Source organism: Pituophis catenifer, unplaced genomic scaffold (assembly GCF_029215685.1).
Source record: "Pituophis catenifer annectens isolate HBS135680 unplaced genomic scaffold, rPitCat1.0.hap2 SCAF_2, whole genome shotgun sequence".
NCBI classification, from domain to species: domain Eukaryota; kingdom Metazoa; phylum Chordata; class Lepidosauria; order Squamata; family Colubridae; genus Pituophis; species Pituophis catenifer.
The window spans coordinates 198,658,307-198,678,862 of NW_027256882.1; the positions used below are offsets into that span (position 1 = coordinate 198,658,307).

Sequence of the window (20,556 nt, forward strand, 5' to 3'; positions counted from 1 at the left end):
CCAAGAGTAGGGTCAAGCATGTAAATAGTTTGGAGTCCCTTTGGGCCCACAAGAGATCTAAATTCAGCCCCATTCTCATCTACTGCCAATTTGCCTTGGTCTTTGGTAGTTCAGATTCTTGTAGTGAGCTAGCATGGATTAAATTTGTACTCATTTGATCAATTTTGGTTCCTGATTTCTTGTGCCTGACAAAGGTGGCATGTTCTGTTATCATATCTTGATGTACTTGTTATTTTAACATGTAAAAAAATAAACCAGACTCAGTATAAAAATAACATTTTAATTTTTAATAATCAATCCCCTATGTAAAATACATCTTTTTACATAGAAATTAACAAGAGTGAAAAAAGCAGCATGTTTGGGAAGCTGAAGTCTCACTGGAGGTCACATGAAATTGACAGAATTAAAGAAAGAAGATAAAACACTTGATTTTGAAAAAGAAAAAAAAGCAGGCATCAAAATGGTTACTTTCCCTTTATGTTATGCAATGTTTTTCAGATGTAAATTTCGAATTGCAATTCAAAGTACAAAAATACCTCATTTTAATAAAATGAGTTATAAAATAATTTATTTCTCAGAAACATGAAAAAGCCGTACGTGATTATATATTTTAAAAATTGGACTTCAGTGCAGCTTATGCTTTCTCACTTGAACAAAGATTGACCTGGCCCGTGTCAAGTCAAATTATAGTGCTAAGTCTATGACAAATTTGAGGGTAATCCTATCTAAGAATGTGGCATAAGATGGCCACATCCTGAAACACTCTATGGGGGAAAATAAATTAGGAAGCAAATAATATTTCTCATACAACATCCTTCCCCATTTCTTAAATTCATTCCAAACACTTTTCAAAACAAATCAGCAGAGGAAACATGATGCCACTAGACCTTCCTAAGGCCTGTAAACGCAAATCATTTGCACTTCTCTTTTTGTCCCTTCTATTAAGCAGGTGAAATGGCTACCTCCATTTGTTTTTGTATCCATACCTGGGTCACCTGTCAATTTGTCTACTTTTCCTTCAAAGTTTGCGTGCAAATAAACTATATGCATTAAGCAGATGTATTTTGAGACACAGATTTACAAAGTGTATATGCAACTGAGGAAATGTATTTTTTTTTAATTGCTTTCATCTTGTCACTCCCCACCCCTTTTCTCTATAGTCTATCCAATGCAGGAATTGTAAAAACATTTATCAAATAATGTACCTCTAATGCATAAATAACTTTGTCATTACAAACCAAGATGCTCTCTCCTCGTGGAATGGTTACCGATACACTCTCTGTGCTGTGATAGCCCAGTGTGCATTTTGTGGAAGGAATGAAGCTCCACCTCAGATCAAGCTGGCTTTCGGTGTCATTTTCTTTTTCTTCTGTTTGATAAGAAATAAACTTTCATCCCTGGTGCAACTATTGTTTGAGTGGCTCCTCTGCTTTTTCTTTCTCTTCCGCTTTTTGGCTGACTCCACAGAAACTCGGTGATTTTCAGTTTTGCCATCTGCCAGAAAGCCCCCACTTTGATGATAAGGAGTTTTCCTTCTGCACCTCTTATGTGCATTCACGTTGCCACCTCTAGGAAAGCACTCTTCTATCATATAGTTGTTCTGAACTTCCTTCTTACGCTTCCTTTCTTTCACTAGATCTGCATGAGACTTTTTCCTTAGGTTCTTATGATCTCCCCTCTTGCCATGTTCCTTCCAAACTTCCCTCTTTTTCTTACGTTTGTGCTCTTCTCGATCATAATCTATATGTAGTCTTTTTGGAGACTTTGGTAGAAGGCCAGCGTCCTGAAGTTCTGCAAAATAAAACACTTGATGATACATCACTTAAACACAGAACACTAAATACTTGTTACTCCCTAATTAGAAAAATCAATATAGTAAGTTTGTCCATTTCTGCACACTCAAAAAAAAACACCTTACTATAGAATTAAGGAAGGACTTAATTCTTCCTTAATTAAGGAAGAAATATTCAGAATATCCGGAAGACTCGGAATATTACTCAAACTGGGAAAACTGGTATCAATGGATAGAAAATAAAAATAGGAAATATATACATCAAAATATGACATAAATTGGGACTTCCGGGTTGGCTCCGCAGCACCATTGACGGTCTTTTTAGACCGCCGCCCCGTTATTCCGTTGAGCCGTTCTGACAGCGTTAATCAGCTGTCAAACGGCTTGAAAATCTCCCCTTCGGGAAAAGAAGGGGAGGAGAGCAGGTGGGTGAGGGTAGAGCTCCCTGAAAACCCCTGGATTAATTCCAGGGGTTAGGAGGGTGAGAGCTCCCCGTTCAGCCCACTGAAGCTCCGGATCCGGGGGGACTCTGTTTTTTTTTTTACAGAGCTAGGTGTTGCGTCCAATTTCTGCTGTCAAACAGAAGATTAAATGATTTCAAAAAAGCAGGCGGAACAGAAGCAGGAGGACAAGCTTTTTGCAAGTATAACACTTAACTCCGGGGATACAATGTTTCTAATTGGATTTTCTGAGCTGGAAGTTAAGATGGCGTTTCTTTGTTGCGATTTTAAAAGGGAAAGTTAGAAAAAGTTTTTGCTAATAGACTTGTGCTCAGAGACTGGCTTTAAGTTGCTGGAATAGATTTTGAAGAGCTGTTTGGGAAAAGATTGTTTATAAAGAAATTGCTGAATGCTGCTCAAAAGGATGGCTCTGACTTTATGATTTTATGGTTGTGGGAAGAAAGAAAATTTCTTTAAAATAAAATGGCTTCTAAGAAAGGAGATCTTGAAAGTGCTGGATGCTATTTGGAGGTGTCAGAAATGAAACAGTTGTCTGATTTACAGAGTTGTAAGGATTTTGATGCAGAATTTACAGAATTTATAAAAGAAGCCATGAATAATCATACTGCAGCTATAAGTAACCAAATAGCAATTCTTAAAGGGATAACAACAGAAATGACTGAGGAAATCAAAACAACTACGGAGCATGATGACAACTCAGGAGATATTGCAGCAGAGAGGGTGGAAGAATTTTCTCAAGAATTTTCGAGCTTACTCTCTGCTCTTTTCGGAAAAATTGATAGAATCCTTCAAAATTATGACTTGGTTTGGAAAAAAGTAGTAAATGACCAGACTTTCGAAGTTTCAGAAGATGAAGGAGACTTGTCAGTGGCATCTATACATTTAATAGAAAAGAAACAATTGAACTTTTCTTCACAAACTCTTGACAAACTTTGGTTTTACAGACGAAGGAATGAACTGATTTATATAAGCATGAAGAGGCGATTTGGGGGCTCTAAATCAGAGGAAACTTTTTTAAAAAGGGGACAATTTTTGCAGTTATATCAACCTCAAATTAAAATGAAAAACCTCCTCAAAATAGAAGTAGGAGGGATGCAGAAAGATTGGAAAAAATATAAAAAGAAAGCAAGAATGGAAGATTAATCTTTTCTTTTGGCTTTGTAGTTGTTCTACTCATGGTTAAAAATGATTATGTTGTAGGTATTATAACTACTGAGGGGGGAAAAAGTATAAAGTTAAATATTGATTTTTAAATATGATGTACTAATGGTTGATTAATCCTTTTTGGTTTTTTAGTTTATGTATTAATGGTTAATTATGTTGTTGATTATCTTTTAAATTTTAAAAATTGGAGGGAGGAATAATGAAGGGGGGAAATTTAGAAACTTAAAAAATGTAGAAATTTAATTAGTGAATATCTAAGGTTTATTTTTTGTTATGAGATTTTAAAATAAGAAACCAAGAATGGAAGATTAATTTTTTTTTTTTTTGGCTTTGCAGTTGTTCTATTCATGGTTTAAATTGATTATGTTTTAGGTGTTATAACTACTGAGGGGGAAAAAGTATAAAGTTGAATATTGATTTTTAAATATGATGTATTAATGGTTGATTAATCTTTTTTGGTTTTCTAGTTAATGTACTAATGGTTAATTATAAAAATGTAGAAATTTAATTAGTGAATATCTAAGGTTTATTTTTTGTTATGAGATTTCAAAATATCTGAACTTTGAGAAAAGTAGGAGGGGGAAAAATGTTTTTAGGTTTGAATGTTTAAGATTTGTTAATGGTTTTAAAATTCTTAGAGTTATTGGATTACATGTTACTTTGTGTTTATATAAAGGGAGGTTGATGAAATTGTAAAAGGGGAGTTAAGGGGTCTTGGGAGTTATTAAATCTTGCAGTTAGCTAGTTTATTTTAGCGAATGTTTGGTGAAATCTATGCCCTATTTTTGTTCTGGGAAGTCGGGGGTGGTGGGTGGTGAGGAGGGGTTGAAGATTGAGTTTACCAAATTGATTTTTTTTCTTTTTTTCTGATGATAGTATGAATGATTGTTTATATTGTATACTTGTTTGATCAGAAAATAAAAACTTTTTTATTAAAAAAAAAATGACATAAATTGTGTTTACATATATTTGATCAAGAAGGAATATCTGAGAATATATGAATAGAGTTAAGATTTGTGTACTGTTGGAACAACGTTGAATTGTACAACTATCATGGATGTATTTTTGTTACAGATGTATTTGTATTAGTATTTTAATATTTTAAATTTTAATAAAGGTTTTTTGAAAATTAAAAAAAGAAAGAAAAATCAATATATATCCTGTTTGCAATTAAATAAATATAATAAAATAAACTCTTGCATATCTATCAATTTTAGAGGTAATTTGTAAAAAAAAAACAGCGAGCAGCACACTGATAATGGATCAAGCCTTCTGACCAGGGTTATTCATCTTAATCTAGATTAGGTTAAAAGAGGCAGTAAACATGATAGTAAATTGATAAGCGTTTTTTAAAAAACAACACCAAAATCTATCTATCATCTATCTATCATCTATCTATCTATCTATCTATCTATCTATCTATCTATCTATCTATCTATCTATCATCTATCTATCTACATACATACATACATACATACATATATATATATATATATATATGTACACACACACATATATATTCATATCATACCTTGCACTTTTTTCTTTGCTCTCTGAAGGCTCCTCTTGATGTCATATTCATTGTCATAGTAATAGATAAAGGGGAAAGTAGGAAATGTTCCTCCAAACATTCGCTTCTCCAAGCATTCCTGCAAATCATATTTTAATATTATTTAAATTCTGGTTCCAGTTATGATCCTATGTTGAGAATTACCTGTATTCATTTATTGGAAACAAGATCAACCATATGTCGAATCTGAGCTGCATTTCAGATAGGTCTATAATGAATGGCAAAAAGTTCTCACTTTCTTCCCATATAGCATCATCAATAGAGATATTATGCTTCCTTTAGGACCTAGGGAGCCTTAACCGTAAGTTCAAGACCATTTTTTGGTACTACTGTATTTTTCGGAGTATAAGATGCACCTTCCCCCCCCCCTAAAAGGAGGTGAAAATTTAGGTGCGTCTTATACACTGAATGTAGCCCCACCCACCCACTGGCCCCCATCCTTTGGCCTCTGCCTCCCAGTAGTTACCTCCTTGTAGCAAGCAGCAAGAAGAAACAGCCCATTTCAGCTTCAGCACAGCCTAATTAGCACAAGTTGATTGGATCGGCCTCCCAACTCTCAGCTGTTTTGCTGTCATCTGTTTTGCCTGGGCCTCTGCTGCTTGCTGCAAGGAGGTAAATTGCTGGGAGATGATTTTGTTTTTCTTGTGCTAATCAAGCTATGCTGAAAACAAAAATGAAAGTAAAGCAGGCTATTTGCTGTTTGCTGCAACGAGGCAAAATTGCTGGGTGGCAGAGGCAGATTTCTTTTTCTTGTTTTCCTCACCAAAAAAGATAGATGCGTCTTATAGTCTGGTGCGTCTTATACTCTGAAAAATACGGTATATAGCAATAACATTCCTAAACTACGTATCTTTCTTACCTATGAGAAAAATGTTCAAACTTGGAACAAGTCCAAAGGAGAGAGTGAAATTTTCTATAATACAATGACTCCTTCCTATGATCTTATGTTGCTTTTGACTTGAACAGACCAAAGAAAATCTCTCCAAACCACATCTTGTTCTATCTACAACTGTTGCTACTGTCTCAGTTTAGTAAGAAATTCCACCTACACTTGTCTTCTAGGCTCCAGAATTCAAATATTCAGGATGAAAGTAAGAACTCACTGTAATCAAGAAATCCAGGCATCTATCTTTCTTATTTATTTACTTACTTACTTACTTAATTTTATTAAATTTATATGCAGTTCATCTCACTTTACTCTGATAGCATTATCTTTCATCTAAAGATCACAATTTTAGAGCAGCAGATAGAAAAATCACAATGAATAAAAACTTTTGCTTTTGTAAGAAAAAGTTTAATCATATTGAAGCGTTATTTATTTCTTTAACAATATTTGCAATATCTGTGCAGTGCAAGTAACCAAAAATTAAAATGTTACGGAATATTCTTTTAATACAATAAATAATTGCATGACAATCATATTATTGGCCAAAGACTTGTGAGAATAAAAGGGTCTTTCTAAATGAATGAAAAGTTGGGGTCAACTATACAATACTTCAAAATTTGGAGGCTAATACTGAAAAGGCCTGTATATATACCAGGCAATCAATCAGAAAACAATACCCTAATGAAGGAACAATCAAGGAGAAAACCACAACCTCACCAAGACTGGCAAGGCAAGCTACTGTATATAAACAGGGAGCAAACTTCACACTCAATAGCACTGATGATGTTACCTAAGAAGCAAACAGCCAAGCTCAGACAGCACCAAGGACCCACAATTCAACCCTGAGCTACTTATATTTTCATCTATTGGATTTTATGTCTCTCCTTCTACATCCTTATAGCTTCCATACCAGTGGTGAAATCCAATTTTTTTTACTACTGGTTCTGAGGGTGTGGCTTGGTGGGTGTGGCAGGGGAAGGATACTGCAAAATCTCCACTCCCACCCACTCCAGGGGAAGGATATTGCAAAATCTCCATCCCCACCCTACTCTGGGGCCAGCCAGAGGTGGCATTTGCCGGTTCTCCGAACTACTCAAATTTTCTGCTACCGGTTCTCCAGAACCTCTCAGAACCTGCTGGATTTCACCCGTTCCATACCTTACAGTAGTTCAAGATTTCTGTGGCATTTTTAGTCAGCCTCTCTCTCTCTCTCTCTCACAGAGAGAAAGAGAGAGAGAGAGAGCGAGGGGGGGTAGTTGTCTATCATACACATGCTGATGACATCTCATTCTAAACCAACAAATAACATTTCCCAATTTCTAAATTTGATTTAAAACAACTGGTTATTTAATGTAACTGAAGAGATCACCTGCCAATTTACACGCAATATATCTTGAATAAAACTGTTTTGAAACTTCTCAAGTATATGGAATTTCTTGGCTGAAGTGCAGCTCTCTGCATACCACACATGACTAGGTGCAGCTTTCCCTAAATCCCCTCCATGCCTGAAACCAATATAGTGAATTCTAAGAGAAATATTGAGGTCACCCAGAACAAAAGAAGGTAGGAGGGAGGGTTGAGTGAACTCATAGATAACTACTCAAAAAAACTTCAGTTACAGATAAGTAATCAGTTCTTCACTGTGGTCTCTGTGATCATACACTCATGGGTGAATAGCTGGCCTATTATCTAGAGGGGCTTAGTGCTCATAAAGTACAATACAAAGGACTGCAGTTCTAAAAGCTACATCCTTTTGAGAATGAAAATCCAGATGATAATGCTATATACAGATAGGAAGTGGTCCTACATAATTATGAAAGGAGGATCTAATGTAGAAAAGATGCAGATAGAATCCCAGCTCTTGCAAAATGACCACAGATCAAAAGAGGGCAGTTTTGGTTGCTGATCTTATAACAAAATCTAATGGCTGCAACAATCAATTTTGAAAAATCCACAATGTCTGGGATGGACCCAAAAAAACTAAAAACATATACTGATCTCAATGAAAGTGAAAAGCAAACAAAGAGCAAAGGGAATGACTTCTCGTTTACTATTTGGAAAAGGAGTGTACAGTTATATTCTGATTCTGATCTCAAAAGAACACAGGTCCAAAATTTTCGGCAAGACATTTTAATAAGCTTGAGAAGATTCCGAGTAAGCTCTGCTCAGACATATAACCCATGTATGTGAATCATCATGATAAAGAGTAGTTTCATGGAAGAAATAAAGACCTCTCAGTGATTTTCCATTTACTTCTACACACTGCTTTCTAGTGATTTTATCACTAGCTATTAAATAAGGATAAATAACCTTTGATTGCTGTAGAGTATACTCCTCCAAAGTTTCTGGAGATGCTGTAAAGACAGATATTCCAAGAAGATGGCCTTTCCCTTAGTAGCTTGACAGTAAAGCCCTAGTGGATAAAAAAGGTAGAGGCCTCTAAAAATAGCCACTCCTACTTGTTTTAACATGGATCCATTGAATAATAATCTGAATAGTGTATGACATGTACTTCCCAGACCTGTCTCTTCTAAGTCAACTGCCACTACTGCCACATGCTTTGTATTTTTAAATACTCTGGAGATGTTCCTTAGCACCACAGGTAAAACACACAGGATAGAAATCTCAAGCTCTCATCAACACACCTGAGAAAAGTTGTATCTGACTGACAGCTTGGAATATGAATGCTAGGCAGAGCTACAAAGTCTCTGCTTTGTTTTCTTCTTTTGGGGGCCTGCAATTTGCAGATGTGGGCACAAATGTGACTAGTAAGATTTAACATTGGGATGAGTTCTCCAGTTTAGATTCTTGTATGAACACCTTTTAAAGGGAAAAGATTCTCAGCATCATTCTCTCTTGACTGCTAATCCTGTAGGTTTCTTTTCAGCTCCGTTTCCCAGAAGAATATGGCTTAGTAGCTTGTTCTTTGCTTCTACTGATGCTAATAGTTGTAGATTCCTAAACTAACGTATTCATTATGTTTTATAGACTGGCCATTGACTGCAAGAAAGAATGTGAATGAACGAATGAATGAAAATGGATGGATGGATGGATGGATGGACAGATTTATGTATTAATCCTTGAGGATTGTGATAATGTCTATAACACAAGCTGCAGTGTCTTCATAGTTTCTCATTCCTGATATTCAAAGAAGAATTGAAAAATGCAAGATATGAAGCTGCTGAAAACAGTGATCTTTTTTGAGACCTGTACATCTTTTGGAAACCTGTTCTTGCTTCAGAACACATGATGTCACAGTGTAAGGCAGATATCTCGGTATCTGTATAAGGCAGATATACCACTGAATCCATATGATTTAATTAATACACAACTGTTCTGAGGATAGTTCCAGTTCATTATAATGAATACTATTTGGTCACTAAACTATATTAGCAAGCCTTAACAGATGCAGGAAACCTCTGTATCAGTTAATCTAGACCACTCTTAACTGTTGACCTTTTCTTAATCAAACCCCTCACTGCATTTATTAACAAACAAATGTATTGGTTAGTACCATTTTGACATACCTACAGATTCTTAATTCTCTTTTATAACAGGTTGGTGACACTTAAAATTGTGATTTGATATCACTGTCTTTGAGAAATGACAAGTTCTTGTAAAATCTCAATGAAGTCTATGAAATGTTAACAAGCTCCATTAAGTCATTCAATTTCTCATCATTTTTTCTTGTATCTGACCAGCCAGATGTTCACTGAAGCTTAAGATGTGAAATGTGGTAAAATAATTCCAACTATTTCTAGAAAGAATTCTAGAATGGGGAATTCTGCACAGATCATATGTAGTATTTTTAACTATCAATCCATATAAATTCCAGGAAATTTTAAACAACATACCCATTTTTAAACTATATTAGTAGACTATGCTATTTTTAAAGCATCATTTGGCTGTGTTTTATACAATAACGTACAGGATATTTATCATAATAAATGTCTTCCATTTGCTATTTTATTTTTACTCCCCCGATAAAATTTGATGATATTCCCAACCACAGCTCTTTTCAAAAGCTCTATTTACATTCTGATAATCTATCGAAGACCTCCCGCTCTATGCAATTAAAACAGTCTTCCTGACTTTCTCCAAACCATAGAAATAATGATTTATTTATATCCTGCATTTTATCATTTTTACAAATAACTCAAGGTGGTGAACATATCCGCCCCGAGTTATTTGTAAAATAACTGAGCTCTGGTGGTGCAGTAGTTAGAATGTGGTATTGCAGGCTAACCCTGCCCATAGTCTGAAGTTCAATCTTGGTAGGCTCAAGGTTGACTCAGCCTTCTATCCTTCTGAGATCAGTAAACTGAGGAGCGAGGTCGTTGGGGGCAATATGCTGATATTGTAAATCTCCCAGAAAGTGCTGTAAAATATTACGGGAAGATATATAAAACTAAGTGCTATTGCTATAGCCAACATACCTTTCTCCTCCTTTTTCCCTACAACAACCACCCTGTGAGGTGGGTTGGGCTGAGAGAGAGTGTCTGGCCCAAGGTCACCCAGCCAGCTTTCATGGCTAAGATGGGACTAGAATTCAGTCTCCCAATTTCTAGTCTGCTGCTTTCATCACTAGACCAAACTGACTCTGGTATAGTGTGTATGTGTACTGTATGTGCATTTGTGTACTCAACAGGCATTGAAAATAATTTGGTAGTTCTTAATCAATAAAATGTATACATATTGCTGCTGAAATATAGATGACAAAAATTGTTATTCTCCAATATTTAATGGCCTTCCGATATTTGTTATGATAAAGTTATTTATTTAGAGAAGTTATAGCCATTGTCTTTGTGGGGTATAAACTGCAATCTTCTATGTTTTGGATTTAAACTGCATGAACATTTTAATAACACTGATTTGTGAATCCCAATTTTATTGATTTAGTTATTTTCTTATAACAGTTACTTAAAACTGTCTACTTCAACCCTATATCCAACTTTATACGTTTTGGGCTTAAATTACATGACGGATGATTGGGAATACATATATATAGTGTAAGCCTAACAAGTTGTTCAGGCAATATATTGTTCTATAACTTTAAATGTATTCTGTAACTTTAAGATGTAATGCTGAGTAATTGTACTGATGAGTCATTGTAACTAACTGCTGACTGACTGCTGACTGCAATTATCCTAATTGTACTGTTGAGTCATTGCACTGCTGACTCCACTTATCTTAAGTGGATAATTACTAGTGTAAACTGTATATAAGGAGAGAGCCGAGCTATAGTCATTCTTACTTGACTTACTGCTTGACTTGTTGGTTGGAACTGTTACTGTCGTGTGTGAAGAAGTGGATGCTACCATCGTGATTTGTTACCAGTGTTGAATTGCTGTTTATCACTTACTGCTGTTTGTATGGTAAGAAGATATCTGTAACTTCGGACTGATTTGAATGGCTAAAGACTTGGATTGATTAAAAGACTATGCAATTGTTTTTCACTACAAAGTAAAAGCTTTGTTAAACCAGTTTGTATGTATTGTATTCATTGCTCTCAGTACCGTTTCTCTATGCACTTACTCTGCTGGTTGGTAACACAACAATATCCTTAACATTGTTTATTCATAACATTAAAAGACTTACAAATCCATAGTGGCCTTTCACTCCACAGTTGTAACAGTATGCTGAAGCAGGTTGCACAGAATAAGAGTCAGCCGTCTTGAGTGGTCCTGGTCTAGTCTGAAACAAAAAAATTGGCAGCAATGAAACTTAGTAAAATTCCAATTAAAATGAACTAAATTAAAACAATATAGTATAATAATATAATAACAGAGTTGGAAGGGACCTTGGAGGTCTTCTAGTCCAACCCTCTTGCTTAGGCAGAAAACCCTACACCACTTCAGACAAATCAATAGCAGTGGAATTACATCTGTTACTAATTGGGAAAAAATGTACTGCAGTTATATTATACATTAACTTAAAAGTGAAAGCAGAATTTCTGGGATAAAATATGTGAATATTAAAATATTATTCCAGAATGTGGAATAAAATATGGATCTAAAGATAGTATATAAACTCTAACATGATATCCAATATGACTATCATAGGAGTACAAATCAATGTGTGCAAGCTTAAATGTTGTTTTAACATACATACAGTATGTATGTTAAATAGATACTCATATTAGACTTTAGACTTACTATCGGTATATATCACTTCACAGTGCTTTCCAGCCCTCTCTAAATGGTATACAATGTCAGTATATTGCTTCCAACAATCTGGGTCCTCATTTTACTGACTTCGGAAGGGTGGAAGGCTGAGTCAACCTTGAACCGGTGAGGATTGAACTGCTGGCATAGGCAGAATTAGCCTGCAATACTTCATTCTAAACACTGCGCCAACACAGCTTTTATAACTATATCTGTATATACATACGTATATACATAGAAATATAGCAAAATATGAGAAAAATAGAGAGCTAGTTTGGTCTAGTGGTTAAGGCACCATGCTAGAAACCAGGAGGTTGTATGTTCTATTCTCCCCTTAAGCATGAAAGACAGCTGGGTGACTTTAGCCAGTCACTTTCTTTTAGCCCAGCTTACTTCACAGGGCTGTAGTTGGTGGAAAAACAGGATGAGGAAGGAATGTCAGATATTTTGCTGCCTTGAGTTATTTATAAGAATAATAAAGACGGGATAAAAACAATCTTAAAAAACATACAGAACCATAGCATAACATTTGAGTGTAAAAATGTATTCCTCTTAGAGTCTCATTCTATAAATTGCCACAAGCCCAAAGTATGATATTACAAGGCTCTGGCCCAGGGTGAACAAGCATCATTACATGGACATCTAAGGTTCAATTGTTGTCAACATTTGCTTTCATTTTGTGCGGAAAGACTTTTCGCTGGTCAGGATTTTCTAAAGTTTCTTCAATAAAGAGCAAATATCAATATATGAGGAATGAGAATTTATCTCAAAAACAATATCCAGGTTTCAGCAATTACACAAAATTGAAAACTCATGGAGAAATGGTTGTAAATTTGATTGTTTTTTATGGTTTAATTCTAATGAAAATATATTTCTTTATAAAGAAACTATATACTATATGCATAGTAGTTTCTCTGTTTGTATGTTTTAGAAATCGTTAGTTTTACTTAGAATTAGAATTTCTGTTGATAGGCAAGGCAGATGTTAAATAACTCGCACCCACTTTTATGACCTCCTTTGCCAGAGTTAACCGAATCACTGCACTTATTAAACGAATCATGTGGTTTTTAAGGCTTCCCGTATTGACTTTGCTTGTAGGAAGCATGCTGGAAAAGTTGCAAAGAGCACCAGGACACGGCAATCTTTGTAAATCACATGGCTAGTTGCCAAGCACTCAAATTTTGATTACATGAGCATAGAGATCCTGCGATGATTGTAAGTGCAACGGCTGGATGTAAGTTACTTTTTTTTTAGTGCTGCTGCAAATCTGAATGGTTGCTAAACAAATTGTTGTAAGTTGAACACTCCCTGTATTCATGGGAGGTGTCACAGATATTAATTTATTTTAAGGGGTCAAGGCACTGCAAAGTTTGAGAATTCCTGCTCCAAGTATCTAAATTTAGATTTAAGGCACAGATGAATTCTTGCCTTTATCTCCTTCAAACATGGCAAGGAAGACCACTTCTAACCATTTGGGAAACCTGATAGTCAAGGAGAGGAGCACTACCTACAGATAGGTTGAATTTTGGAGTATAAAAAGCCTTTTAAAAAACATCTTTGTTAAAACACATTTTCACTACACAATAGAAACTGAAGAAAGAAAACTTTAGCTAACATGGTTTAAAACAAAAGAAGAAAAAATCACTACAGTATTTTAGAAATCTCAAGAAGGAACAGAATTTCCTGGTTTATCCTAATGCTCTTACACAATCCTTGAAATGAATGGATGGAAAAAAGTGAAAATTAGAGGTAATCAGATTAATACCACTTTTAACTTGAATTTTTTAAAAAGGTAACTATATCCAGGTATGAATACATCCTAAAAATGATCTCAATCATACAATTAAAAACCTGTTATTTAATATCCATTCCTTAACAATTAACCTTACGATTTGTGGAATCTTTCTATTTCTGAATGTAATAATCACCATATTTGAATTGTTTGAATAGACTCACAGAGTTGCTTATTATAATTAACTGATAATAATGACTGGTGAAAATCATGTCCACCAAATGTTAGTTTGGCACCCAAAAGTGCAGAATACATGAGAACAAAAAGATTTTATGAAAAGTAGCTTTTTTTCCATTTCAAAACTCTTAAAAACCCTGAAGGAGTTTTGGGCTGCAAGAAGTATGTGTGTCTTTATGACCTCAAAAAATGTCTGTCTGGCACTTCCTTTTATTTATGTAATTGAAAAGGTCAGATTTAAGGAGACAAATTAAATTGAATACTTGCCATTCAGTTTAACTATGCATTACCTCCCTACAGCTGTCCAAAAGTCTAAAGAGGAAAAAAGAACCTCATAATATGTTGTCAAGCTCACTATATTCTAATTATTTCCGGTTTTAAAAAGCATTTAAGGTTTCCGATCCAATAGGTAGAAAATAATAGCAGCAGCTCTGCTATAGGATTTTTTTTTTGTTAAAAACATTTAAATAATCTATATTTTGTAGAGTGATATTTTGAAGATTACTTCACTATCAATATATAGAAGTAATAACCCAGTAGATAGCATTACCTATAAAAGGTCCATCCCATCTGCTATTCTTCCTGAAAGCTTTTCATGCACCAGTAAACTCAGTAAATATCAGAAGATAAAGCATAAGCCTACCACGCCACGGATTTACTCCTAATGTCTCCTCAAAGTGCAGCCCCGATGCAACGATTACAAATGATTTTCTTCTAATGTCATTTTACATAACCCTTTTTTCTGCATGAGTAGTTAGTGCAGAATGAGTGAATGAATGAATGAATGCCATTAAAACAGTTAATCATTATCTGGGACACTGGCCTTCCTCCCTTCTCTGCAAGGAATCTCCATGACAAAGGCCAAGAGATCAAAATGCCAGGGCTGCCTTGCTCGCCTATTTCTAACAGTAATTTTTTATGCAAATAGCCCTGCTGGGCAGCTCCCTCGGTGACCTTGAGATGCCCTTATCTTAAACTGACTTTGATCCAATAAGGCCTTCTTTTTATGAAGCTCATTACTTCTCGAGATATGTATCTGACTTAAATTTCACTAATTAAAAGATATTATTTATTCCCGGGGTTTCCACCCCCCCTGTATTATCTTACAGCTACATATGCGGACAAAGGGGGGGGGGAATTATAGTACGGTGTGAAATGGACAATTTCTTTTTTTCAAATTTCAGTTGAGAGAAATCAATCAGTGATTTTATTTATCTTATTTGCATTCTGCTTTCACTTTGGATTCCTAAATATTATTCAGATATTCCCATTAAATATTTCTTTTAACTAGATCCATAAATATCTACTTCGGTAAAGCAGTGCTGGAGTTCCATGTACTTCTACAGTATTCATTGAAAGAACAGAGTTTTGACTGCTTTTTAAAAACTATGCTACACTGCGCTGCACAACACAAGGATCAGTGAGTTTGCTTTGTGAAGTTTTCAGTATCCCCACTGTTTGCGGCTTCCAAAAACTCCTAATTTACTGCCCTACAATATATATTGCAAATATTACAAGACAGACATATACTTTTTAAAATACAAAAACCTAAAACTCAGTCCATAATTTATCCCACCACACAGATATAAATGCAGTTCTACTCACTATGCTACCTTCAGCTCTTCAAAAAGTATTTAAGAATAGTCCCCATCCCCCTCGAGTCTTCCTAATGTTTTGTCATAAACCCTTGTGCAAACCTTGGTATGCCATGTTGTCAATCTTCAGGAGACTGTGAGCACTATCCTGCATTAGGCATGAAAGCAGGATTGGGTGAGGCAACCACTCTTTCTCAGCCCATGTGTGACAAGCCAGTCAGACAATTCCTGTCACCACCAATGGATCGACACTTGTCGATTAACAAAATTGCACTTGTGGAAAAACGCTAGGAAGACCCGGGGGTGGAGGGAGGAGACTGTTCTTGGGGTTTATGACAATTCGCCATGGCCAACTTGTCACAGCCAACTTTCTGCAGGACAAAAATTACACTAATATCAAAGAAATGGTGGCATAGAATCATTAAAGGAAGGATACAAAATGAGGGATAGAATGAAGTACGAATGACAACAATTAAAATATTTTTTTATTTATTTTAAATTATTGTAATTGAATTGTTACATTGTCCAGCAGCGAGTTGGGCCACAGTGAGTTGGCTGTAGCAAGTTGGCCACAGCTAGTTGGCTATACCTACAGAAACTCCAAACTGAGTAAAAAAATTAAACATAGCCAAATTCTTGCAAGACCACAAATTTTAAAAGAATTAAATATTATATGTGATGGTATTCTTCTCTTTCTTCTCCTAAAAAAAGTGGCTAATCTCTGTTACAGAGTACTAGCGTTACTTACTATTATGCTTGGGAAATTTTGAAAAGTCTATGTGTTTTGTAAGTCAGCTGAGATGCAAAATATGAAGTCAATACTGTATTAGATTGTCCAATCTAAAGATAAGCTATTAAAAACTATAACTGACTGTTCTCCTTTAGTTGCATTCTGCAAAAAATAAAGCTCATATGTTAGAGGCTTGTTGTCCTGAGCAACTAGAACCGACAGCCATCTTAATGTACTAAAGTAGTGGTTCTCAACCTGTAGTCTGTGGACCCCTGGGGGCCCATAATGTCATCACAGGGGGTCTGCGAAGGCTTGAGGAAATGTTATGATCTTGAGTTAAGTCTTGGTGGTCCATGGTCATGGTCTGTGGCCACAAAAGATATTTAAAGGGAGTCCGTGGTAAAGAAAAAGTTGAGAACCATTGTACTAAAGAATTATCTTGGAAAACACAAGAACAATGGTGGAAACTCAGATACCTAGAACCAGACATGATTAATTTTCTCTATTCCAGGGCTAGATAATTTTTTTAAAATTTCTCTAGAAAAGAGCACCTGAAGAAATGATCTAACCAGGAAAATCCATTACGAGAATAATAGTATTTAAACAATGCAAGGAAAATGAAAGATATATAACCAAGGAATATTCTGAAACAGCCTCAGCATCATATGTTTTAAAGGAATTAAAACAAGGTATTAGGATGGTCAAGCAGTCACCTGAGGACATCCCAGACTGTTACACTTTAATTCTTATTCCTTAGGTTTTAATACAGGATACATTTCAGGTATTAGTAGGTTTAGCAGCTCTTAGTCTGATTGCTAATTTCAGTCTATTTCAGGGCTAGGCAACTATGATCCCTTTACAACCTGTGGACTTCAACTCCCAGAATGCCTGGCTCAGGCATTCTGGGAGTTGAAGTCAACAGGCCGTAATGGGGCCATAGTTGTTCAGCCCTGGTCTACTTGGTACAGTTATGTAGAACTCTAATTGGCTTCATTGGATTCTCCCTGAAACATTATCATCATTGGGGTTTGAAAAATCCAGACTAATTATTAAACATCTAGCTTATGAGTGTCAAATGGACTTGGCTAAATTTTCAGATACCATCTAATCTGGAGGTGGTTGTTCTTGTTTTCGTTTTATTTTTATCCTACTGGCCAAATTCCTTATCCTTATCCATCTAAACAATGAAGCAACACATAACTTTTAAGTTGGCTTGCCTCATATTATGCCATCGGCGATCTTAGAGAGTATATACTGTAATAATCCTGTGGGAGATAAGATTTTCCCTACAGGTACAGAAGATATTGAAACTGAGTCATGTTGCATTGGACAGATCACACCGTCACAGAATCTGCACTACGTACTAACATCAGTCCATTTCAAACTAAAAGATGACAGATATTGACTCAGCTATTACACCCAATATTGCCACATTTTGTGCTAAAGCTTGCAATCTTTGCCAAATAAATCTTCAGGAACTGATTTAGTGATAAACTAAGTAGGCCCAGAGCTTTATGCTGCTCACTGCTACTTTTGCATGACTGTTCTTATTCTGGATTGGTCAAAAGACTGCAATGATGATGTTGAATATCTCTCAGGGAATTTTTAAAAAGAACTTTTCTTCTGGGCTGTTGGCTATTCCTGCCAGCTTAGCGTCATCTGCAAATCTGATGAGTTCCCTTTCTATTCCCTCATCAAAGTCATTTATGAAGATATTGAAGAGTACTGGCCCTAAGACGGAACCTTGTGGTACCCCATTGCTTACTTCTCTCCATGTGGATGTAGTATCATTAAGGAATGAATGAAATAAGATTGGTTTGAGAAGATCTGTTTTTAACAAACCTATGCTGATTTCTAGTTATAACTTTATTTGTTTCTAGATGTTTGCAGATCTGTTTAAAAAATAGAATATACAGAAATAGATATTGATCTTAAATTATAGCTAATGAATGGCCCAATACATTTTCTGGACAAGGAACTAAATCCATAATATAAAACCTGTAGAAATATTAGCATCTAATGCAAAAATGATTAATCATGTACTCCAAAACAGTCTTTATCCTGCACTCAACTAAGATCCAAATAGGCTCATACCAGAACACAGGAGTATCTATTTTAATGTGGAAGCACTGGAAGAAATAAACAAGATAAGGCATGTTATAGGCATATTTAACAATAAACTGGGGAAGAATGAAACAAATATAACATATCCTTGAGTGGAGAATTGTTACCTGCTTTGTTTTGAAAATATGAGTTTATATCACCACCTGTCTGAAATTTCTTTTTATTGTAAAGATCTCTTTCTCCCTGCCCCCAATCCTATTTTATTGTCTCATTGCAGCAGGAGGGTGCTCCCAAGAGCATGAGCAAACAACCTGCACCCACAAAATGCATTCCCAGGAGAGCCACTCAAGGCATAAAAGTCAACTCAACTGCCCAGCAATATAGGTGCCCAAGCAGGATTGGATGGCAGCAGTGTATGACATTGCTGGAGGTAAATAATCTCTTTAGTGACAATACAATGGCATCATTTCATATTGTGAAGGAAAAAGCAAAAGTAAATTATTCCTGTATTTTACTAAGAAAACGACAGATACAAGAGATTAAGTGATTAATGATATGGGTGCCTTGGAAGTTGAATGTGCTGCTCAATATGCTGCTACTGAAGAAGAGCTGAGGATATTTTGAAGTACTAAAAGTATTTATGATGTTAGATTAAAGCCTTTGGGATGCTGATGTTCAAAGACATGTCAGAAGGTGAAGAGTGTGCCCACACATGCTCCAGAAGGCAGCTGCTCATGAGAAAGCCTGCAAGACTCAGAGGGACTGTGCATCTGGGAAGTACACTACTACTGTAGGAACCGAGGGAAGAAGATCAGGCTTGTAGTCTCAAGCGTAGCCTTTAATGGACAATGATCAAACCCCACTTTCTAATTTTGGATTATTATTCCTTAAAAGCTAAAAGAGATCTTTGGGGCAGCATTTTAACTGGACCATCTGGTGAATGTTCCTATGACCCACAGTGTGACTAACAGAGAAGAAAAAGGGAAAACTACAAGAATTTAAAACTTAGTTTACAGCAAAAAGCAAATTAATTTTTATATTATAAATGTTTTTAAACAGACAAGAGAAACAATAATTGTACTTTTATGGACTTTGTTTATATCTATTTCTTTTGAATGAATTGATTAAATAATATATACTTTCATGAAAGAGGGCACAAAGATTGAAAAAATATAGAAAAAGTTAGAATATGTGTAAATAATAAGAAAAGATCAGCTTAAATGAGTTGTTAACAACAGAAAAATGATATGTACATAAGTGTTGTATGTTTTGTGTTTGTTTTAATGTGTTTAAAATAAAAAACTTTTTAATAAAAAAAAATAGAAATACCGACCATGAAAGAATGGATTGTGAAGATGACAGAACTTGCTGTTATGGCCAAACTAAACTTATCTGATTAGGGAAGGAATAATAACCATTTTTACAAAATCTTGGAAACCTTTTATGGACTTTTTGCTGGAAATGGATAAAACTAAACTGATAATGTGAGGATTTACTGATTAAAAATACCATATTTTTTTATGGGAAGAAAGGAACCATGATATATAATTCTGAAAGTGGAAATGGTAATGATTATGTTTATAATTCTTGTAAGGAAGAGCGGAAGTCACTTCTTTAAAAAAACATGTATTATATACATAATAGAGGAGAATGGCTCCTCTGATGTTGCTTTTTTTTTTAAAAAAAAAGTAAAAAATCAAGTGGTAGCATCATCAGAGCACATATATATTTAAAAATGCTTATGAAACTTTAATAAACACCTGTTGAAGAAATGTGAGGTTTAACAATCTTAATTTCAGACAAGACTATTTAAAATACTGGTAGGTAAACTAATTTAATACATACTATATTATTTTAATACTGAAATCCAAAAAAATTCTCCCAATTTTTGTTCCCCTGCAAATTATATTCACATTGTTAATTTTGATCTGAAGATGGAACATGGTAATAATTCTATTTAATTGTGATTCCCAGCAGAACAGATTACAGAGCAAAATATTTAAATATGTATATCCAAATGTCAGAATGAAATCTATTTCTATGGCTTCTCCCAATTTTTACTGTGGTAAATTTTGATTTGGCAGAATTTCAAACTGGAATGCCAAATCTAAAATTTGGAAATAAAATGAATGAAAAAAAAATTTCTAACCCTTATCATACA

The 20,556-nt window shown here is 35.1% G+C and overlaps 1 protein-coding gene across 1 annotated transcript in view; it reads right to left on the reverse strand.

Annotated features, from left to right (window-relative positions):
* Positions 1–272: 272 nt before the first annotated feature.
* Positions 273–20,556, reverse strand: part of ZCCHC7 (zinc finger CCHC-type containing 7) — a 142,593-nt gene continuing 122,309 nt past the window's right edge. Inside the window, exons 7-9 of the mRNA XM_070938508.1 lie at positions 11,472–11,567; positions 4,949–5,066; positions 273–1,791 (exon numbers count right to left, since the gene is read on the reverse strand). Coding sequence (XP_070794609.1) covers positions 1,331–1,791; positions 4,949–5,066; positions 11,472–11,567 — 675 coding nt within the window. The 3' untranslated portion in view covers positions 273–1,330. The remainder of the gene's footprint in view (positions 1,792–4,948; positions 5,067–11,471; positions 11,568–20,556) is intronic.